This window comes from Monodelphis domestica, chromosome 4 (assembly GCF_027887165.1).
Source record: "Monodelphis domestica isolate mMonDom1 chromosome 4, mMonDom1.pri, whole genome shotgun sequence".
In the NCBI taxonomy this organism is placed as follows: Eukaryota; Metazoa; Chordata; class Mammalia; order Didelphimorphia; family Didelphidae; genus Monodelphis; species Monodelphis domestica.
In genome coordinates this window covers 437307971-437332395 of record NC_077230.1, presented here as the reverse complement: position 1 = coordinate 437332395, position 24425 = coordinate 437307971, and the positions used below count along the sequence as shown (strand labels likewise).

Genomic DNA, 24425 nt, shown 5'->3' with positions numbered 1-24425 from the left:
TGCCAATGACTTCTTGTGAGAAACCTCTTTGGTCTTTGATTTGACTTTGGAGGAGCGCTGACTGAGGATCTTGGACTGCTTCTACTTTCCTTAAACTACCACGTGGGGCCAGTGAAAAAGGCTGACTCCTTTCCTGGATTTTCTGAAGGGACTAGCCTCAGGAGAGAGCTACCCTCTTGAGAGAGGCTCCCTACATTCCCAGGTCTTTGGCTCAAGGATGGGGCCCCTCTAACCAAGGTCTAATAATCCCTGCCTGGGTGGATCCAGGGGTGGGAGCAAAATACTTAGTGTGTGGGCTAGATATCTTACCCTATCCTCTCTCTGATTTTCTTACTTTCACTCTTTCCATATTTTATAAATAAAGTGTTAAAATAAATCTCTTTGGAATTAATTAAATTCCTGGCCACCCTATTCTTAAATAACCCAATCCAACCTTTTATAAAAAATCCTCACATTTCTACCCTTTACATCATCATATCATCTGCAAAGAGCAATACTTTTGTTTTCTTCTCTTATTACTATAGCTAGCATTTTAGTACAATTTTGAATAATAAAGTGGTTATAAGTATCCTTCTTCACCCTTGATCTTATTGGGAAGGTTTCTACCTCATCCTCATTACAGATAATGCTTATTGATGGTTTTAAATAGATGCTACTTATTATTTTAAGGAAATCCCCATGATTCCTATGCTTTCTAGTGTTTTTAATAGGAATGAGTCATTTTATAAAAAGCTTTTTCTGCATCTACTGAGGTAATCATATGATTTTGGTTGTTCTTGTTATTGATTTAGACAATTATGCTAATAATGCTCCTAAAATTGAACCAGACCTGCATTCCTGGCATAAAACCCTCAGAATGTATGTGTTTTGTGTTTTATTGAATTTCTTTTCTGAGCTTTTGAATTTCCTTTCCCCTTTGGTTAATTCTATTTTTTTAGAAACTCTTTTCTTCATTGGATTTTGAGGCCTCTTTTCTCATTTGGCCATTTTTCAGCTCTTTAATCAGTTATTTTCTTTTTGCATTACTTTTTGTTTCTATTCTCCATTGTTCTTCTGCCTCTCTTATTTGATTTTTGAACTTCTTTTTTAGCTCTTCCAGAGCCTGAGACCAGTTTCCATTTTTCTTTGAAGTTTTGTGTGTAACTGTCTTGTTCTCACTGTCCCCTTCTGAGTCTGTACCTTGTTCTTCTTTGTCTACATAATAATTTTCCATTGTTAGGGGTTTTTGTTTTCCTATGTCCTTTTTAAAAAACTTACTTTTATCTTAAAGGTGGGCTCTGCTTTTTTGAGTAGAGGAGAACCCCTCTTAAACGTAGTTTTTCCTTACTGCTATCTTCAGCTGTAGTTCTATGTTTCTGCAAATTTTAGTGCTTCCAATGTGGTATGATGGCCCGTGGGCTGGGAGTTCTGAAAGCAATCTCCCACTTCTGATTCAGTCTCCTCTAGGGATTGCTGATGGTTTTCAGGGCTCAGAGAACTGTGAGCTACCTTGTGCTAGTGTTCAGGGTCTCATACCAAGCAGGGGCTCTGGGCCTCACTCTGGGCTTACACAGGTCACTGCAGAATGGGGTTTGGGGCCTTGCTGCAGGCTTAGTCAGGGACTCTGAGGCTCACCCTGGGCTTATTGCAAGGCATCCTTGTGAACTGTCTTGCCTTGGGGCATGGGACCTCAGTGCAGGATTGGGCAGTGCTCTAGACCTCCCCTTAGGCTTGAACCAGCCAGGCACCATGGACTGCCTTACACGAGGTGTATCTAGTGATAGGCATGGGGTGCTCTGTTGGTAGGTTAGACAGAGTCTTGGGGTCTTGAGATTGGCTTGTGCCCAATTCAGAACCCGGAGCAGTAGATGGGGAGAGGGCACCTTGAACTCCTCAGTAAATGGCTTTGCTTCTGACTGCTCTCCCCTCTCACCTCAGTGAAATAGACACTCTCTATCTACCCTTCAATTTGTTTTCTACAAAAAAGGTACATCACTTTGTCCCCTTGTGGTTCTGTCAATCCAGTATTCATTTGGGGGAATTATTTTAAGGTTGATTTGAGAGGACTCTCAAAAGGATCCTAGCTTTTTATGCTACTCTGCCATCTTTGATGGTTTCTTTCAATTTCTATTTTACCATTTGGTTCTAGAATATCAGGGCCATGTTCTTTGATAATTTATTGAAATATGATGTCTAAGTTCTTTTTTTGATCATGGTCCCCATTAATCCTTAAGTTCTCTCTCTTGGATTTATTTTCTAGGTCAGTTATTTTTTCAACTGACACATTTTCTTCTGTTTTTTCATTTTTGTTTTACTGTTTCTTGATGCCTCATTGAGTCATCAGCTTCCATTTGCCCAATTCTAATTTTTAAAGAATTATTTTCATCCATGAGGTGTTTTTTTGCCTTTTGTGCCTTTTGATCATTTGGTCAATTTTGTTTTTTAAAGTGTTGTTTTCTTCAGTATTTTTATGACTCACCATAGTGTTGTCTTTCTTTTCATAACTTTCTTGCATCACTTATTTTTTCCCTAATTTTTCCTTTCCATCTCTTATTTGAATTTTAAAAACCTTTTTGAGCTCTTCTAGAAATTTTTTTGGGTTTGTGGCAAATTCATATTTTTCTTTGAAGCTTCATATATGGCTGTTTTGACTTTGTCTTCTGAGTTTGTCTTGGTCTTCTCTGTCTTGAAAGTAAGTTTTTATGATCAAGTACTTTTTAAAATTAATTTATTCATTTTTTCCAGATTATTTCTTTAGCCTTTCAATTTTCTGTTAAAGTTGGGTTCTGCTCTCAGAGGTGGAGGGGAAATGCTCTAGGTTTTTCATGCTGCTGTTCTACCTGATGGAAATACAACCATGGTTCCTAGTCCCTGGAGGCCACTAATGTTCCTCTTCTTCCTGGGACTATGTAAAGGAGATACAACAGAGTATTGCACCTAATACCAGGTAAGGGTCCTTTATAATCTCCTTTTGACCAATTGTCCAACCCCTTGCTGACTGTGTGCTGGGAGTTCTCAAAGCTGCCACTGCCCTGATGCAGAAACTGTTATAGTGAAATTACTTTAAAGGCTGATATATTAATTTATAGTTGCCAAGGAATTTACTTATGAAATTCCTAAAATGAAATACTCAAGTCAGAATGGAGTTTAGGTGGTTTAATCACAACGGGGGTAAAAAAGAAGGAGAGGGAGAGAAGGAAAGAGGGTGAAAGGGAAAAAGGTTAACTCAACCTTCTGGCAGAGCCAGAGGGAGTTTACGTCCAAAGGCCAAGGTAGAAGGAGAATCAGTCCTTGACTCACGTGACCCATCTGAAGGAAAGTTGTCTGCCGGCCTCCTCTCTGCTCAAGTTCCTAGCACCAACTGGTGCCTAGCTCTGTCCCCAGGAAGTGAGCGAACTCCAGAGGCTGCTCTCTACATCACTTCCTCTGCCTCACAAGTGCCACTGGTGGCTCAAGATTGGCTTAGGACAGCCCAGATGAGCAGTTAGTTATTTCTGATTTGTCATTGACTAGCACATGCCCATGTAGTGTGGGTGTGCACAATTTTGGGTGCTAGACCAAGCAAGATGGAGATTTAAAAATCACAAAACTCACACATTTTCTGGCATGCCTGGTATAGCCTGCACTGCACTGTGCTCCAGGCCTGACTATCACTCAGGTGGTAGACTTTTCCTGCTGACTTCCTAAGTTGTCTTGGGTTGGAGAATTGTTTAACCCAGATTTTTCCTTGGTCCTGTTGCTCCACAATTAAATTTGAAACATTATTTTAAAGTTGTTTGTAGAAGGACTTGGAAGAACTGAGAGGGTCTCTGTCTTTGCTCTGCCATCTTGGCTCCACTTTCAAGACAATCTGAAATTTTCTATTCTTAACCAATATCAAATGTATCTTAAAGATTAATGCTTTTAGCATAGTATTTTCATTTTCATTATATTGTTTCAGTCAATAGAGGAACTATTACTTCTCTATGTATTTTTGTAGAACATTTCATTGATGTATTCATGAAATTCCTCTATTAGTTCTAATAGGTAGACTATCACATATTTTTGCATGCTTTTTTGCTAAATATTAAAAAAACTCAACAACTGAGGATAATTATATAAGCTTATTTTATATGTTAGTTGGTTGAAGTTATTTCAATCTGTTTTTGTTGGCTTTTAAGAATCTTCTATGGAAATCATCACATTATATGCAAAAAATAACCATTTTTCCTGTTTTTCTTTCTTTTATTCCCTCAATTTCTCTGCTCTTGTTATAGTTAACTTTTCTAGAACTATATCATAGAATAGAATCCTTGATTTTAATGGATGTGATAGTTTGTCAAAAGATTTTCTATATATATTGCATAAATCTATGTACATGTCTTCCCCATATTTATATACACACCCATATACATACATATATTCATGTGTTTTCAAATGTTTTTATTAATAATATAACCTATATTTAGAGTTTTCCTAATCTTGATAAAAATCCAATCTAATGAGAGCACATAAGTTTTAAATATCTTGTTGTAGCCTCTTTGATAACATTTTATTCAGTATTTTTGTATCTACTCCCCCTTGTTTACTTTTGAATTGAATCAACAAAAGATTAAACACCCTACTTAGTACTAGGTGAGAAGCTAGCAAGATACTTAGAGAATTCACACCCTCACAAATTCAATCAAATCAGGAAACTGTGAACTTTTTTTATTCAATCAGCTGGGAATCTGTGAATCTTTTTGATGAGAACTTAATCTTCAGAAGATAAGAAGTCCATCCTACAAATACTGCCCCTGGGCAGTACTAGACAATTTGGAAACTGTGATTGGCCCCTGTGAAAAGGAGAAGGGACAAGAAGTCACCATAAAAAGCAAGCCCCAAACTCCTTCAGAGCAGATGGTCTTTGAGAAGATAGTCTGAAGAGATTGTCTTCTGGAGATAGTTTTTGAGAGAGCTTCACTGAAGATGATGGCTTGGATTGTGGGCTTGGAGCAGGGCTTCTACTTCTACTTGGACTCTAACTCTTGAATTACTTTGTTGGGTAATCAAAAGCTGACCCCTTTCCTAGCTTTTGGAGAGACTAGCTTCCATATTGGAGGAGGCCTCGTGGTTATTCACTACCAGCCTTCCTGGTTCAGAGCTAACTAATCTCTGCCTGGATTAAGTAGACCCAGAGCAAAACATTTAAATTGATAGGAGAGATAACTTCTCTATCCCTCTCACATTTCTCTTCTTTATTGTTTCCTCTCTATTTGTAAATACATTTCTGACTCAAGATAATAAATACTGGCGACCACATAATTTCATATAATCATCATCCAGCCATTAATTTTAACCTTTACAACCTGGCCTCTGTTGGTGACTCCCAGGTCACTGGGAAACAGGAACTCTTTCTGCAGTAATGTTTACATAACTCATAATGAGAATCACCTGAGGGACAAAGGACAAAGACAAGACCTTTAGCTGATTGAACTTTGCAAAGTCTTGAGTTGAAGACAATGGAACTCTAAAACCAGAAGAAATGACTCATTAGACCACACTCTCTGTAATCACTAGTTTTTTCATTCCTCTTACAATCTTAATTGAAAGCCCAACTATCCTTTGAGCCCTCAGCAAAGAAGTTCTTCCTCCTGGTTAGGGCAGATAGTACAAACCAAGACTTTCTTACTGCTCTGGACTGATCTCATCCTTACTCCCCATCCAAATGTCCTCCTGTTTCCCCCTAAACTCAGAGGATTTAACATGTAATCTAGGAGCACCAAGAGGTCAGCACGTGCAGCAGCCTATGGGGCTTCTCTTCACATGTATCAATCCCAGGCTTCTCACTTATATTGTTACAAAGCCCATGGCTTCTAAGGCCTTTGCTTTCTAGACAGAATCCCTGCAAATCCAAAGCCCATTTATATTTTTCCTTAATTGGGAAAAGAAAATGTATTTTTGTTTTCCTTATCCTTGCAATCCAGGTTTTTAAAAAGTCATCAGTAACAGTCAAGGGATCCTGATGTTGGCAACATTTTTACTCTCCTTGTTAAGCTCTGTAAGCTTCTTCCACAGGGAGGCTTCCCCGTATAATACAAACCCCATCCAGTCATCAGAGATTCCCTTTTCCCCACTTTAATTATCATAAATATAAAGTTATTGCAACTCACATTTGCTGAATAATGCTAAATATTCTGTTCCAAGTCCAACTCATGAGAGATCAGTGATTCCATCACAGGAATGGATCACAAAATGACATTTGTGAACAAGAAAGTACCATCAAATTATTTTATTTGTGACAAAGGATAAAAGGCATGGTTTACTGAAAATAGATACTGCTCCCTCTGCCTCTTCATTTGCCAACATGAAAAAGAATCTGCAAGCAGAACTTTGAAACCTCTCAGTGGCTTTTTCATATCCCAATCCATTATTGTAGTCTCCTTCTGCAGCCTCTCGTCCACAAGGCCATCCCCTGTTTTGGTCATCTTGGCCAGTTTGTAGGGCTGTGATGAAACGTCAAGCTTGCTTTGATTCATATTTCTCATCTTAGTGATTAGGGGCACTTTCCCCAGTTGTTAAGGTGATACAACTCATCCTTTGAGAAGTGTTTGTGTATCTTTTAATGACTTACTGAGGAATAGATTTTTGGCCCTCCGTATCCTGAAAAGCAAATCCTTATCTGGAAGTGATATAAAGCTTGCCCGGACCCCAATGGTTTCCTTTCTTCACCCAAATGCATCTATATTTTACAAAAAGCGTTACAATTTTACCTGGTCAAAATGATTGATAGGGTTGTCCCTTACCATGCCTGGTAGCTAGCATAAGCAGCAAAGCCACATTCTGTTTTTCCTGACACCTAGACTATGCCCCCAGTATAGAGAGGGCTCTGACTTGTAAGGGTTAAATTTAATGGTTGGACAATAATTTTATGAAATTATGTGGTTGCCAATATTTATTATATCTCAAGTCAGAAATTTATTTACAAATATTTACAAAATGGAGAGGAAACACTAAAGTAGAGAAATGTGAAGAGGTTAGAGCGGTTATCTAGCCTATCAATCTAAATGTTTACTCTGGGTCTGCTTAATCCAGGCAGAGATTAATTAGCTCTCAACCAGAAAGGCTGGTGGTGAGTAACCTCAAGGCCTCCTCCAAGATGCAAGCTAGTCTCTTAGGAAAGTAGGAAAGGAGTCAGCCTTTCACTCACCTAACAAAGTAGTCCAGGAGTCAGAGTCCAAGTTGAAGCCACAATCTCCAAGACTCCCAGTCAGAATACTATCTCCAGAAGACAATCTCTTCAGACTATCTTCTCAAAGACAATCTGTTCTGAGGGAGTTTGGGGCTTGCTTTTATGGTGACTTCTTGTCCCTCCCCCTTTTCACAGGGGCTGATTACAGTTTCCAAATTGTCTAGCACTGCCCAGGGGCAGTGTCTTTGGGATCCACCTCTCATCCTCTGAAGGTATCAACTCTTAGCAAAGGATTCACAAGTTTCTGACTGAGTTAAAAGAAAGTGACTGTGAACTCCCTTACTTACTGCTAAGTAGGGGTGTTTTTGAGTTTTTGGTTGATTAACTCAATATAGGCAAAGAGAATAAAGAATTCCCTTTCACAGATTGTTCTTGTGGCTGTTCAACCCCTGACCTGAGTCGGGATAAGCTGACACCCCCAATATCTGCCTGTAAGTGAGACCCTCCTGGGCTATTCTTTAGCTTTTGTGACCATAAAGCTTGGCCTGTGTCCTCAAAGAGCCTCAGTGGAGCCAACCTAATTGCCCTGATCCTGTTTTGTTATAAATTCATCCTAGAACAATGCAAATGGGAAGAACCAAAACAAAACAATCAAGAATCAATGTTGCCAAAATAAAAAGAATAAGCTTGACCCCAAAGACATGTGAAAAGACACTTTCATTATTCCTTTGTAGAGGCAAGAGGTTCCACAAGAACAGAACAATGTGTGTGTGACAGTCATGTATGTATGTGTGTAGATATGATGTCAATCTGTATCTATTTATAAATGTGTGAAGTTATTTTTCATTATATTGACTTTGCTGATTTTTTGTAAAATTTTGCTCTTGTATGAGGCAAAGCAAGGCTTTTTGGCAGTCTTTTTTCCTGAGGGCTTTCCCATGTTCATTGCATTCACAGATCATCTCTTTCTCCAGTAAGTTTCCCGAGGTATAAATCTTCCTCTTTGGCTGCAGGCTTTCACATTCATTACATCCAGAGTATTGAACATTAGACTGGGTCCTCTAATAGACAGAAAAACTGCTTCAGTGAAGGCTGTACACTCAAATGGTTCCTCTTCAGGAACTCTCTGGTATCTAAAAAGGACTTACTTTACATTGAAGGCTTTCCAGAACCTTGCTTTCAAAGGGTTTCACTCTACATTGAACTCCTTGATGCCTTGAGGACATACTTCTCCATCAAAGGCTTTTCCACATTCACCATATTCAAAGCGATTCACTCCTTTATGAGCCTTTTTTTTGGGAAAAATTTATTTAATAAATTTAGAATATTTTCCCATGGTTACAAGATTCATACTCTTTCCCTCCCCTTCCCTACCCCCTCCTGTAGCTGACACACAGTTCCACTGGGTTTTACATGTGTCATTGATCAAGACCCATTTCCATATTATTGATGTTTGCATTAGGGTGATCGCTTAGAGTCTACATCCTCCATTATATCCCCATCAACCTATGTGATCAAGAAGTTGCTTTTCTTCTGTGTTTCTGTTCCCACAGTTCTTCCTCTGAATGTGGAGAGCATCTTTCTCACTTTATGAGCTTTTTGATCTTTAATAAGGAGCTGCTTTTCAGTGAAGGACTGGTATTCACTGCATTCAAAAGGCTTACTTCCAGTATGAGTTTTCCAATGTTTATTAAGTCTTTCTTGGGGGCTGAAGATTATCCCACATTCATTACATCCAGAGCTTTTCATGTCAGTATGAATTGTTTGGTGGCTGGCAAGGTATTCTTTCTTTCTGAAAGACTTCCCACATCTATTCAATTCAGTTTCCTTTCACTAGGAATTATTTGAAAAAATTCTGCTTGTCACTGAAGGTTCTCCCATTCTTTCATTTTAAAGTTTGTCTCCAATCTGAGTACCCTGATGTCTTTTCAAGTGATCCTTTAGTGTGAAGGCTTTTCTATATTCCTAACATTCAAAAAGACTCATTCCAGCATGAATTCTCTGATGGACAATTAGGGTTTGCCTCTCTGAATAGCTTACCCCATCCATTATATTCAATGATTTCTCCCCAGTATGATGTCTGGTGCACTCTAAGGTGATAAGTATGGGCTGAAGGTTTTTCCCACATTTGTTACATTCAAGGTTTTATTCTAGGATGAATTCCCTGATGTCTACCAAAAAGCTGCCTCTTCTGAACTATTTCCTACTTTCCCTATATTTAAAAGCACTTCTCTCCAGAATAGTTCTCTGATTGCTTTTAGGGTGATCCTTCACCCTGAAGGCTTTCCTAGATTCATTGCATTCTTTTCTTCTTTTTAAATCCTTACCACCTTTTTTCTGTGTTAGTATTCATTCTAAGACAGAAGAATAGCAAGGGCTAGGCAGTTGGGGTTAAGTGACTTGCCCAAGGACACATAGCCAGGAAGTATCTGAGGCCAGATTGGAACTCAGGTCCTATTGACTTTGGGCCTGTAGCTCTATCCACTATTCTACCTAGCTGCCCTGATTCATTACATTTAAGAGTTACACTACAGTGAAATTCCCAGATGGCTATTACAATCCAGCCTGTCATTCAAGGTTCTTCCTCATTTAATACATTCAAAGGATTTCTGCAGTATGAATTCTCTGATGCCTACTAAGGCTTCCTATGTGGCTGAAGGCTTTCTCACATTGATTACATTTAAAGGGTTTCTCCCCAGTATGAGTTCTCTGATGCATTTTAAGGTGATCCTTCACTCTGAAGGCTTTCCCACATTCATTACATTGAAAGGGTCTCAGGCCAATATGGATTCCCTGATGTCTAGAAAGGTTTTGCCTAACACTGAAAGCTTTCCCACATTCATTACATTCAAAAGGTTTCTCTCCAGTATGGGTTCTCTGATGGCTTTTAAGATAGCGCTTTTCCCTGAAGACTTTCCCACATTCGTGACAGTTGAAGAGTTTTACTTTGGGATGAATTTCCTGATGTCTAATGAGGGTTTCCCTCTCCCTGAAATATTTCCCACATTTGTTAAATTCAGAGGGTTTCTCTCTAGAATGAATTTGCTGACATTCAGTGATATTTGACCTCTGGTCAAAAGCTTTTCCACATTCACTACATTCATAGAGCTTTTCACCAGCTATATGACATTTAATGGCATCTGAGTGGTAGATGAAAAATTTCCTGCCAATGTTACACTTATGAAGCTTCTTCCCTGAGGAGCCTCTGTTACACTGATCTTTGTCTGAAAAGTCTCTCAGGCTCTTTGCAAGTGTATTAAATTCGTGGAGACTTTTTCCTACAGTAGCTCTTTCTTCAGCAAAACAGACTGGCCCCAGTGTAAGATGTCTCACCAAAGAATTACTTCCTGGGACATTTCCCTGGCCTGATGTTCTTTCATGAGTGACTGTTATTTGGTGGGACTCTCCTTCCTTGGCCTTCAACTTGACCTGACATGTCGCACACTCTCCCATAGTAAGACAGCAGGGTCTGTTGTGAGGTCCTCTTTCTTTGGCTGATGCTCCCAGGCAAGTGGCTTCTGTAAGAGCTGTGTCCTTGTTCTCACACCCGTTCTCCCCATTAAATGAATCTAGAAGAAAGAAAAATGTATCAGAAAAATAAATTCCTTTAGGAAGGACTATTTTTTTCTTTTTTAAATAAAAGATGCTACCATCTTGAGAACACCCCTATTGTTTCTGGAATCAAATGCAAAATTCTGTTTCATTTCATAATCTCTCCCTTTCCTAACTCGCCAGTCTTCTTACACCTTACTCCCCATCATGTGCCATCCGATTCAGTGACACAAGCCTCCTGGTTGTTCCATGAATAAAGCACCCCGTCTCTCAGCTTTGGGCATTCTCTCTGGAGTTTTCTCCCTCCCCTACTCTGACTACTGATCTCTCTGGATTCCTTTAAGTCCCAAATAAAATTCTGCTCTCTACAGGAATCCTTTCCCAACCACTAGAATTAAGATTCCAGTGTCTTCCCTCCACAATTATCACCTACTTATCCTATGTATGTCTATTTGCATGTTGGGCCTCCCATCAAGCTATGAGCCTCTCAATGCCAAAAACTGTCTTTTGACTTTTTGTGCCCCTAATGCCTGGCACATCATTTTCATTCAGTTATGTCTGACTCTGTGCCTCCATTTAGGGGTTTTCTTGGCACAGATACTGGAACGATTTGCCCTTTCCTTCTCCAACTCATTGGACAGATGAGGAACTGAGGCAAGTAGGGTTAAGAGGGCCAGGGTCATACAGCTTGTAAGTATCTGAGGTCAAATTTAAACTCATGAAGTAGGGTCTTCCTGATTACAAGTCTAGTGCTCTATCCTCCTTTCTGCCTAGCACATAGTAGGTACTTAATGTTTCTTGATGGACTGAAAACATAAAAGTCTGCTATTCACAATATCTGGAAAACTCACACAAAGAAGTGTATATATATATATACAAATTTGTATGGGGTATTGTAAATCTGGAAATTTCTCAGACTTGTGAATGTTAAAAATTTCCCCATTGGGGAATTCTCCATTGGAAAAATTCCCTACTGGGAAAATTCCCCATTTTGACAGTGAGAACTCTACTTGGTTCAGAAATGGGAGGACCTCTGCTCCACCATACTTAAGACTGCTTTAGGGGAAAAAAACTCCTTGCTAAACAATGAAAGTACTTTAACCCATACTTATAATAAGGCAAAAAGTTCTTTAAGCCACGCCTACTTTTAGAATTAATACAATGGGGTGCTAAGTACCTATTAAAAGTCAGGTAACTTGTAAACTTGCCAGGAGCAAAAAGGTAAAAACTTATTCAGAAGTTTTTTCTGGTACAAATTTACTAAAGGGATTAGTCGACCCAGCAGTGTTTTTAGAATGGGCAGTCCTTTGGAAAAACGTCTACTGTGATTGGTAACTGTAAGGACTTAGGGGAGGTGACATAGGAGAAAACCCCCTATATAAGAAAAAGCAGAATCTCTTGAGAGAAAAAATCCTTTTGGAGGATCAGTGATGAGGATCACTTGGGAAGAATCTCTTGAGAGAGGCTCTGGAGAAGGGAAGCTCTTGGAGGACAATCTCTAAGGAGGTCTCGCTGGAGCTCCTCTGAGGGGACTGTGTCCCTCTGGAGGCTCTTGAGAGAGGCCCTTTGAAACAGTCTCTGGCTGGAAGGCTCTTTGAGGAGGACTCTGGCTGGAATTCTCTCTGAGGAGACTCTGTCACTAGAATCCTTGCTTAGACAGACCTTGTGGTGAGTGATAAAAGACTAACTGACTGATCTCTCTCTTAAGACTCAGGTCTAGGCCATGTTGGCTTAGGGCCCTTCATACTTATTTCCTTTTTCTCTCTTTTCTTTAATTCCTCATTGTATTATAAATTAAATTCGCTATAAAACCCAGTTGACTTGGGTAGATTTATAATTGGGAATATTTCCCTGGCAACCACCTTATATTTGCTTTAAAACCAAGACACTGTGGTGAGAACATATTTCCTGCGGTCACAATTTACTCACCCACTCTTATATCTATCTTCCACTATTTTACTCACTACAGTTTAAGGTCTTCAACCATTTTAAATATTACAGTATATATGTGTATATTCTCAAATTCTCAAAATAAAAACTGCAAAGTATTAGTAACTATAGTAAAGAATTCTCCAACTCACTAATAGGAGGAGAAATGAAAAGCAAAACAACTCAGGAGTTTTATCTCATGCCACCAAATTGGCAACAATGACAAAATATGGGAATAATCAATGCTGGAGGGGCTGTAGGAAAATAAACACACTAGTACATTGTTGGTAGAGCTGTGGTACAGTACAAGCATTTTGGAAATTAATTTGGAATAATGCAAATAGTGACTAAAATGTCTATCCCCTTTGACTGAGAGATGCCACTACTATCTGGATTTTGTCCCATGGAGCTAATGATAAGAAAGTCCTCTTCCACCAAATATTTATGGTAGTCCTTTTTGTGGTAACCAAGTGGAACCCCATCATTGGGAAAGGAAAACTATCCATGGTTCTGTAAGAAATGATGACTGTGATGAGCACAAATTAGCAGGGGAATATTTACATGATTGGATACAAAGGAAGCAGTCTAGAAACAGTAGACACAAGAACTATAACAATGTAAATCGAATGATCAAAAAAATAAAAATAAAAAAAAAAACAAGAATACAAAAGCCACCCTTAGTGAACGTTGCAGAAATACCAAGAAGCCCTAAAGAAGAGACCTAAGAAGGCCCCAACTTCATTCCTCCAGGATGTATTTCAGACTTCTTTGATGTGTAAATTGGTTTGGCTGCCTCTTCCCCTCTTCATTTTTTATTTAAACAATATTATTTCCTATGTTTTGCATGTCTTCATATGTATAATGGGTATCATACTGTTTGCCTTCTGAATAGGGAGGAGATGGGCTGGTGGAAGGAAATTTGGAAGTGAAATTTTAAAATATTAATATATTATTTTTTTTAAAACCCTTACTTCCTTTCTTAGTAATAACTCTAAGACAGAAAGGCAACAACTAGGTAAGTGACTTGCCCAGGATCACACAGCTAGGAAGTGTCTGAGGTCATATTTGAACCCAAGTCCTCCCAACTCCAGGCCTGATGGTCTATCCACTGTGCTACCTTGCTGCCCCAAAATGAATGTTTAAAAAAATATTATTTGTTAGGAGAGATGGTTCTCTTGGAAAAGGAATGGGGAGAGGTACTAGGACAGCGTTGGTGAACCTTTTAGATTGTATGCCCAAATTGCACCTTCAAGCTGTCTGTGAGCCCCCTGCATTACCCCAGACAGTGGAAGAAGTGCTCACATTGGGGAGTTGGACAGGTGTGGTGGAGAGGGGGAAACAGAGCAGGCCCCTCTGGCACTCAGGGCATGTGTGCCACACCTTCGCCAATACTGTACTAGGAGAAATTCTAGGGGAGTAATACACAAAGGTTATCAATAAAATTTCATTAAAAATTTTTTTTGAGGCAGCTTGGTAGCTTAATAGATTGAGAGCCAAAATTAGAGATCAGAATAGGTCCTGGGTCCAAATCTGGCCTCAGACACTTCCTAGCTGTGGGATCCTAGGCAAGTCATTTAACCCCCATTGCCTCGTCCTTGCCACTCTTCTGCCTTGGAACTAAGGCACTGATTCCAAGACAGGAAGTAAGAATTTTTTAAAAAGTTTTCTATTTCTCTTCAAACTTACTTGTCTTTAGTTAAAAAATAAACTAAAATCATATATAAGTGGAAAAGACTAGATAAGAATAAGTTAGAAATGAATGAACTATAAACCCAGTGTTCTGTAAACACAAGAGCAAAAATTCCTTGAGAAAGAACTTATCTGTTCAGAAATTTGGGGAAATCTGAAAAGAGGCTTGCTAGCATCTTAGACAGCATGACAGTTGGGTCAAAATGGATGCAGGAAGGGAGAGAAAAGGGATGGGTTATCTGAACGTTAAAGAGCACACCACGAAAAACCGAGAAGAGAACCGGATCAGGTCACTCGAACGCTTATGGCCAAGAGGAGGAGCTTCGATCTTGAAAAGAGGGGCAGAGGCGATGGCATGACATTTGAGAGCTTTTGCCCTACTAAAAAGCAATACAAGTAGAATAAGAAGGAAAATGGGTGGCGGAAGGAACAAAAACCCTCCCTGCATCAAAGAACTTTAGTAAAGGCTCTCTCTACTACAGGGAACCGTGCCAGAAAGAGCAGATGCCACGAGCCATTCCCGAATGAACAAGCGGGCGACAGATACACGCGGCATTTCAAGAATCCCACAGCTTGCAGTGCGAATGAATCCATCGCTACGTGCCATCCTCACCTGGCGCAGGGCCTCTGGGGACGCCTGCTTCCACTGTCCAGCGTGCTTCTCCTCTTTCCAACAGGGAGATCACGTGTGGTTTGGGAAATGGAAGCTGTGCTCCTGGGGAGAGAGATGGGAAAGGACTGGAGAAAGCCGCGTCCAGGGGCCAATCCTGGCCACTGTCTCTGTGGGGAAAAGAAGAAATGCTGAGAAGGCGCAGGGGGTGCTACGAAGGCCCTCTCAAGGGCGACCCTTGTGTCTGGACACAGAAAGAAAGCGGCCTCATTGGAGGAATGGCCGCTAAGAGGGGGGTCTTTTCTTCCTGCCTTTGGCCAGCCGTCTCGGCACTGGGCTGAGGATCTCCTCCTGCAGGGTTGGTGTCGGAAATCTCCGGCGCAGGGCCAGAAGGGTCAAGCACTGACACCTCCACTCTCCAGGCTCGGCAGGCCTCGGGCGCCACCTGCGTCACAGCTGCTGGAAAGGAGTCAGCGGAGGAGGGCCGTCCTTACCCACGCACACCAGGTGCTCGTAGTTCTCCAGCATCACCTCCCTGTACAGGCCCCGCTGAGCCGGGCTCAGGCGCCTCCACTCCTCCAGCGACAAGTCCACGGCCACGTCCCCGAAGGTCAGCGGGCGCTGAAACACCAAACACAGCCCCGCTGAGCGGGGACCACAGGAGGGGCGCAGACAAGGGGATCTCAAAGCACCGCCGGTCTGACGGCTCAGCCTCACTATGGGAAGGCGGCAGCAGGACCCGGGGAGGGAACTTGGAAAAGATGAGAGGGACTCCATGAAGAAAAAGAAGGCGGGAGGACAAATGTGAGAAGGAAGGAGAAGTTAGATGAAGTGCCGAGTCAAATGGCTGGTTCCCCTGAAATGGGAGGCGAAGATGAGGTGTGGCCATCAGGTGAGCGCCCAGCTCCCAAGGAGATACCATGGGGTAGGGCAGAACCCCTCAACTGCTTCAGAAGCCTCCGCTGAGCAGAGCTGGATTGGGGGGAGAGCAGGGGAAAGCGGCCCCTGACTGTGCAGAGTTTCTATTTCTGCCACAGCCAAGAGCCTGCCATCTATGCTCCAGGACTGGGGGGCTCAGTGCATTGAGAGCCAGGCCTGGAGATGGGAGGTCCTGGGTTCAAATCTAGCTTCAAACATGTCTTAGCTGTGTGACCCTGGGCAAGTCATTTAACTCCCATTTACTGCTAATCTGCCTTGGAACCGATACAGAGTATTAATTCTAAGATGGAAGTAAAAACAAAAACAAAAAAGGATGAAGGGAGCCGAGGATGCCCGTCCAGATTCCCATTTGAAGGGGACAAAGAAGTTTCCCTGAATGGAAAAGGCGTCCATAAGGGAACAAGGGAAGTGCGGCGACAGAACAAGTAAAGGAAATCTTTCTGGAAGGTCCGATTCCTGCACTGGACACCACACGCAGGATACAAACATGCCAGGCGGTCCATGGTAAAGCGGAATGTGGCTAAATGGAAGGCTAGAATCGAGGGTTCAGCAAAGTCACTCCAGAAGGCAAAGATGGGGGAGTCACGGCTCCTGGGTCCTGTGTTGGTATCCTCCATCGGAATGGCCAAGCTATCCTGGGAGACTACGCAAGGCTGAGGTCTATGGAGGGGACTTGGCTAGGCGAAGGCCATCCAAGATGGAAGTGGGCATTTCAGAAAATAAACTGCTCATTTACCTGGTATCCGGCTGTCAGCAACTCCAAAGCGCTTCCTTTCTCCAGACTCCTGTCCTGGGCCAAGGCAGGAGCTTTAGAAGGCTCAGCTACAGGAGGGAAAAAGAAATGAAGGTGAGCGGCATCACCTTAGAGCTCCCAAGTCCTCCCCAGCACCCTGGAGTCGCCCTTCTGCCAAACCAGGCGCCCTCCAACACTCCCCGCCGCCTCCCTAAGCTGCTAAGTGGATCTGAAGACTGCCATAAAACTATTTCAGACCAGAAAAGCTTCACATCTACGCCACTTCCCGCGGGCTCCTCACTGACAACGGGTCCATCCCCTCTGTGGACCCTTTGATAGGCTTCATGACAGCTTGGACAAGTGCTTTTCACCAACCTGAAGCCAAAGTTCCCTCTCTAAATTCCCCTTCAACATGACCTGTGCTGACTCTACTGGGATCAAGGATGACAAAATCCAGTTGGAACGGTTTTATCTCCTCTCCGATTCCCTTCTGGTGCCTCCTCGGTGTCTCCACTTTCCTTTTCTTTTTCCTGTCCAGACCCAAAGCTGGAGGTATCCTGTCCATCCCCAATTCCCGCTCAGTTTGGGACTTGTGCCTCTCTTCTGGGAACCAAATGGAGAAATACCCGAAGCCCTAGAACCCCAAAGCGGATGTGAATAGGATACTCTTCCCTCGAGGGAATGCGAGCTCCTTGAGTCCAATAAATGTTTGTTGATTGATGGGATGGTTGAACGTTCTAGGAGGGTGGCCAAAGGATTTCTCTTTAATCATATGCTATTTGATAATTCTATTATTTCTTAATAAAGGGAAAGGATGAACAGGGCAGCTGGGTGGCCACGCCTAAAATCAGGAAGACCCAAATTCAAATCTGACCTCAGACATTTACTGGTTATATGACCTTGGGTAAGTCACTAAACCTTGTTTGCCTCAGTTTCCTCAGCTGTAAAAGTAGCTGGAAAGGAAATAGCAAACCACTCTAATATCATGTCCCAAATGGAGTCACAAAGAGTTGGACATGACTGACAACAAGGAAGACTACTTGTCAAATTTCATGGTACACAGCTGAAAGAAACAATGGACACTCTAGAAAAATCTCCACAGATCACAACAATGGGCTCCATTTTTTCAGACAAATTTAGTGGGGGAAATCAGAAAGTTCTATACTTTGGCTTAAAAAAAACCACAACTTTACACATGTGGAATGGAATCATAGCACATGAGATGGTTTCTGTGAAAAATCACTAGGGATTTTGGTGGGTTGCAAGACTAGCATATGCCAAGAAGGTGATGTGGCAGCCAAAATAGCATCTGCTATCACAGGCTGAATTGCAAAGCAGAGAATAGTAAGAGTATATCCCTAAGATTCTTCTCTCCCACCCCAACTCTTCTATCAGTATTGATTAAGGATCTACTAGAGGGAGGTCAATGGCACAGAGGATACAGTGTTGGGCCTGGAATCAGGAAGACCTGAGTTCAAATTTGGTCTCAAGCATGTAGTAGCCGTCTGACCTTGGGCAAGTCACAGCCCTTGTCTCAGTTTCTTCAACTGTAAGATGAGATTCATAATAGCACCTATCTCCCTTTGTGGAGAGAATCAAATCAGATAATATTTGTAGAGTACTTAGCACAGTGCTTGCAGACAGTGGGGGCTCATAAAGGCTTCTTCCTTTCCTTTGCTCATCACTACGTTCCAGGAAGAGTGCATGGTGCCAGGGACAGTATTCCCCGCCTTAGAGGGTCTTGCATTTGATTGGGGCAGAGCAGCAGGCAAGGCAGGAAACAAGCGGTTCTGGGAGACCTTCCAGTCATGGGACACAGTCAAAGCAAAAAACAAAGGGAAGGGAGGGGGAACATTGTGTGATGGGCGAGGCAGCAAGGGTGGCTAAACTCTAGACCATAGAGGGAGGAATGAGGTCTTAAGATGCAAAGGTGGCCTGAGTTGGGTTATAATGGGCTCAAAGGGAAAGTTCCCCCTTCACCTGCCTACCTGTCATTCTCCCCTTATGAAATACTCACCTGTCTCCTTCCACATTTTGGCCAAGTTCTCTATTCCTTCTCTTCTTGCAATCAGTTTGAGTGCAAAGTGTAAATACAAAGAATCCACTCATCATCTCCTAAAAGAACCCCCCCAGAAGCCCCAGGAATTCCCCAACCAAAAGCCAGAGTTCCCACATCAAGGGGAAAATGGACCAAGCACCCAGGAAGAAGCAGTTCAAGAACCAAGGAACCACCATCAGGATCACACAAGACAAGACAGTTTCTACTAAAAACCAGAGGAGATCTTGGCATACAATACAGTCCTTGTCTTACTTAAATTTGCAATATGTAATCTGATGGCCCAACAGGAGGGTAGCAGGACCCTGCACTGGCCCAGGCTCCAGCTCCAGCTCCCAGAAGGAAGCAGCAGGGGTAGCAGTAGCAGTGGCAGAGCTAGTGTGGCTGTGTGCTAGTGGTCCTTTGCTCCAGGCACTGAAGGCCCCTCCAGCTGTGGGGAAAATGGAGACCCAGAGAGGGCAGGGTCACATGTAGGCCCTGAGGGAGGGGGCTTCAGAAGGGTCTGTTTATGTTAAGCAGGAACTGTCTGTATCCCCAAAAGTAAAAAGAGAGAGGTTTGTAATTAAGAATAACTTACCCTGCAAAACTGAGCTTAATTTGACAGGGGAACAAAAACAGACATCTAATAGAAAACCATCAAATACTTCTGATGAAAAGACCAAAGCTGAGTCAGAACTTTGACATACAAATGCAAGAGTTCAGAGTAATCTTGAAATCAAAAATCTACTTAAGCCAATGGAGTGTTCTATACAGGATGGCATAATGTTGTGTAAGGAAGGAATTCACCCTTTGGAACCTGAATGTCCTCAAAGGATACTGTCAGTTAAAGAGGAAAAACAAGAAGTCCGGGGGGTGAATTAGTTTTGTTCTGACTATTTGAAGATGATAAAGAGAAGGGAGTATAGAAAGAGGAATGAGGAAGATGGGTGGAACTCATTATTTCTCATAATTTGGGTGTCCGAGCAGCTTAATAGATGAATATGGAGGAATCAGGATGTGGACAGCAAAGAATCTCACTCTGAACTGAAGTGGACACAGGAAGAATGAACATGTGCATATATATATACATACTAACATATACACAGTTTGCAGTATCAAAACATCAACTTGAACAAGGAAACATGACAATAGGGAAGGCAGGATTTAGGCTGGTATCAGGAGGAAGACAGTCTCAAGCAAAACCACCTTTTGTTTTTGTCCTCAATTTGCTTTTATTACTTTTTTTTTAAACTCTCACCTTCCTTCTTGGAGTCAATACTGTGTATTGACTCCAAGGCAGAAGAGTGGTAAGGGCTAGGCAATGGGGGTCAAGTGACTTGCCCAGGGCCACACAGCTGGGAAGTATCTGAGGCCAGATTTGAACCTAGGACCTCCCGTCTCTAGGCCTGACTCTCAACATTGAGCTACCCAGCTGCCCCTGCTTTTATTACTTTCTATAGTTGTTGAGTTGTGTTTGACTCACTGGAACTCCATTTGAAGTTTTCTGGAGATAATGGAGTGGCAAAAACCACCTTTCTAGAAATGGGGAGAACCAGAATGAAAAATGAATTATGGAGGTGCCTTAAATTTGCTCTTCAATAACTGGGGAATGGCTGAAATGAACTGTGGCAGCTCACTAGAACGGATTATTATTGTGGACAATACGATGATCAAGGAGGCTATTTCAGAGATATGAACAGATGTAGGAGAACCCTTTATATGAGGGACACAGGAAATAAAGAAAAGGAACTTCCAAAGTTCTGCAGCGACCACCAGTGTCTCCAAAGGACCTGTGAGGAATCATGGAATCAGCTTTCTGAGCAGATGATGGACTCAAGGTCAGAAAGAGTCCACTTTGGGCCATGGCTACTGTGTGGATATGTTCTGCTTGACTATGTTTATTTATTAAAAGGGTTTTTTTTTTCTTTTCATTTTTTTTTAAATGGAAGGGGTTGAAGGCTTAACTACAGTGGAGCTAAAACCCTGTTTAAAAGGGCCAGAAGACAGTTCATAGTGGGGCACAAACATGCTGAAGTTTTAAATGTAATGTGGGATTTTTTCTAGCCTTTTTTTAAAGCAAGGTATGAAATAGAAATTCATGGTTTTATATCTAATGATCTCTCTGTGTCCTTCTGCATTTGTGGAAATACTCTCTCTTTTTCAGTGTATAACCTCAAAATAAAAACGAAAATGTAAAAAACCCAACTAGTGAATTTTTCTTACATATCATTAAAGAGTACTCTGGGATTTGGGCCGTTCAGCCAGTTTTGAATCCATCACATTGATCACAACCAGACGTCTGGCCCACATCTCTCAAGGAGAGGAAGAGATGCTTCATCAAAGGTTTTGGTCAACTGAAGCCAACTTTACCTGTAGCATTTTCTAAACAGTGAGCTTAGTAACCCAGTTAAGGATCTCTTCTTGAGAATGTCAGGCCAGCCCACAGGACTCACGTCTGAATTTCCTAAAAATGTTCACTAAGTAAATACTTTAAAAATAATTCCTTCTAGAATCTTCCCAGGAATCAAAGATAAACTCACACATCCCCTATATGCAAATGCTTGGCAGAAGTTCCTTGGCAAAACCCACTGTCAGCTCCATAATGAGAGCATCAGAATCTGGGGCTGAGGCCATGTAGGCCCCAAAACTTCACATATGAATCCATGCAGCAGTCTGAGTGGGGATGCCTATGGATGCCCATGTGGACATGTAAATGATTCTGGGGTCAACATCCTACTCTTTAGTGGGCAGTTGTTGGTGAATGGTTCTAATCCCATCAATTTATCACCCAGTGAAGGAATGAATCAAATGAGTAAGTGAATAAACGAATGAATGAAAAAGGCTCTATTGAGTCTTACTATTTGGGAAGCATTGTGGGAAGAAATATTGATACAAATCAAAAAAGAGCTGGTATACTGTCTCAAGGACAGTGTCTGTAGGTGTCAGCTCCAAGTAAGGTGAAAAGGTCCTGTGGTCCCTACAGGCCTGTTCTTTCCAGCCATTTCTACTGATAAAATCAGTCCATTAGGGGTTACACCAGAGTTTGAGGTCCTCAGCCCTGTGCAGCAGAGGGTGCTATTTGATCCCAGGTGCATAGGAACAACCAGCAGACAGCCTGCACCTGCTCAGCCAGATCTTACCAGCCTAGCAAGAGCCTGGGTCTTCAGTTATCTTAGATACCTGCCACTCCTCAGGAGCATCTGGAGACACTAGGAAGTGTCACTGTATCTGGAGCATCTCAACAACTGCGGAAGACCCTGGCGGAGCTCAAGAAAAAGCCAAGCAAAGGATCCGGGGGCTGGAAGATGCTGGCCTGAAGCCACCACTTAACACATACTAGTTCTGCAGTCTCTGTCAAGTAGGCGAGTCCCGTAGGGTCTCACCTGGGAAACAACCTAAGAAGGTGGAGGGGGTGGGGTGCTATCAACTGGTCCAGCCAAAGATTTCTAGGCAAAGACTTTTCTAGGACTTGTTTGCCACTATGGACAATTTGGGAAGGATCATGTCAATGGTGATCATCAAGGAGATGCTCTCTCCTGGGAACATGGTTCAGAAGACTCAAAAGCAACCAAGTCATTTACAAATGAGGAAGCTAAAGCCAAGATTGGACAAGGAACTAGCTGGGGTCACATAGGGAGCAGATCTGGGGCTGAAGCCAGGTTCTGATTTCAGAGCTCCTCTTTTTCCTAGTACAAAAAAATCCTGAAGGGGCCCCTCAAGGGGGAAGAGTGGCCTTAATGAGAATAGAACTTTCTGGTTGGGAGTAGGAGGCCAAAAGCTGAGAGAAGTAAACTAGTCACTCTGGAGAAACCTTGGAATGTCTGACAATGAAGATACTGACAAGTGAATACATGCTGGAGGGGGAGAAAGGGTAACTGATGGCTGAGCCTCCTGAGGACACTGCTTCAATAATCCAGATGACAAATCAGAAGGCTGGGAGGAAGGAGAGATAAGCAAGATATGGCAGAGGAGGAGAGAGGAGGCGGGAATCCATTTTAAGCATAAACCAGGGCACTAAACCACAGAGGGCAGGAGAGAAGCAGGAAACCGTCATTCAGTTCACCTGGAATATGGCACCGGAAGAGGGCATCAGCCTTGGCTATTCAGGTTCTATTATGGGAATGGGCTGGGGCTCGGAGAAAAGACATTCCAGGAGGAGAAAGGAACCTCTGTCAGTTCTAGCAACTGACCCAACAGGTCAGGATCGAAAGAAAACTGCCCCCCCTTCCCCGAGTCAGGAAACCCAGGAGCTACTGCCTCCTTTTCGCGCTTCTATTTGGGTAAACTCTCCTCAGAAAATGAAGCACTACTCCAGGGAGCCTGGGGTCAAGTCAGAACTACCTTCACACACAAGCACACGGTCTAATGAGGAGCCCGCGCGAACAGAACTCTATAAACGAGACTTAAAAGGGAGGAAGTACAGTCAGCAGAGGGAGGCCATTAACCTCATGAGGGGTCGCAATGAACCCTCCAGCAGAGGGCACAGCCGGGAAAAACGCCCAGTCAAGCAAAGAACGCTGTGCCAGGACCAGCGATGAGGCTGAGAACCCCCTTACGAGGCGATTTCTCCAGCGCAGGAATCAAAGGCCCCTAGGGAGCCCCCGGCCCGCAGGAGCTCCTGCCCTACAGGTGCACCCCAAACACTGCCAAGGTCCCCAGATGGCCAGGACTCAGTCCGCTGCCCCCAAGCTCCAGCTCACCTCCCGCCTCCAGCTTTCTCCCAGTCACTTCTCCGACTCTTCTGCTGTCCTTTTGACACTCCATCCCAAGCTTCTTTCCAGGATCCCCCAAAGTAAGTCTTTTTCTTTCCGGAAGCCCATCCACAAGGTCAAGGACTGGCCTTCGCGCATGCTCAGTCTCATCCCCTCAGTCATTTCAGGTTTCCTTCAGTCCCGTTAGCCAACCTCTGCGCATGATCAGTCTCATCCCCTCAGTCAGTTTCAGGTTTCGCTCGTTCATCAGGCTTTACGCATGCTCAGTCTCAACTACCCAAGGCCGACTCCCCACCTCGTTGTACTCCTCCCTCCCAAAGACCGAGAGGAGGGGGTCAGTTCAGTCAGTGCGCATGCCCTGTCTCCCCGCCAGGATTCCAGCCCTGAGGCGCATAGTTCCTTTCTCCAAGCCCTCCCACAGCTCTCTTTTCCGGACTGAGAAAAGTGTAAGTAGGCCCCGCCCCGCCCTCACAGGAACTCGACCAATTGGAGTCATCCGGCTCCCGCCCAAACTCGCCAATCAGAAGATACGTTTGCTTCTCGCCCTGCCCCCAAAGGGAGGAGCACTTTCTCCTTCCACATTTTGAGCTCCCTGAAACGAGACCTCTCCCACTGTTCCCTATCCCCGGTCACTTCTTCGCTTTCTCCCGTGGCCAGAAGGGAGCTCATTGGCGAGCTGGAAGGCCCCTGGGGCTCCCCCAGCGGAGAAACAGGCCTGGATATCCTGCCCTTTACCCAGGGTCACTGGCGGTATGTGACCCGGAAGACTGAATCCGAGGTCGTCTGACTGCTTCCTGAGCGTCCTCAAGCTCACCAATCAAGGCCCCCAGAATCTGCCCTTGCTTCCTCCTTCCTGCTATTTCCCTTGGCAACGGCATCAGATCCTTGGGATACATACATACAGGCATACAAGGCCTCTTCCTTCAAGTCAGAAGCTATTTGCAATCCTTAATATATTAAGGCGACCTTTTCTTATAGCACTTCTCAATTATGGCATAAAGGTTGGCCTCATGATTGCACTCCATTCAGGGCATTCATTTGAATAAAATTCATGAAGAGAATAGGGATGTTGTCTCTGGAAGAGATGACACTCACTT

General features: G+C 43.0%; 1 protein-coding gene across 1 annotated transcript; it reads right to left on the bottom strand.

Moving 5' to 3' along the window:
- Nucleotides 1–6214: 6214 nt before the first annotated feature.
- On the bottom strand, nt 6215–24309 carry LOC103103579 (zinc finger protein 570-like). Its single transcript, XM_016422357.2, has 5 exons — nt 23317–24309; nt 16585–16670; nt 15404–15530; nt 14913–15014; nt 6215–10698 (listed from the first exon to the last, which is right to left on the bottom strand). Exons 1-5 carry the CDS (start codon nt 23378–23380, stop codon nt 9728–9730), a joined length of 1350 nt encoding a protein of 449 aa, XP_016277843.1. The 5' UTR covers nt 23381–24309; the 3' UTR covers nt 6215–9727.
- Between the last annotated feature and the right edge of the window lie 116 nt (nt 24310–24425).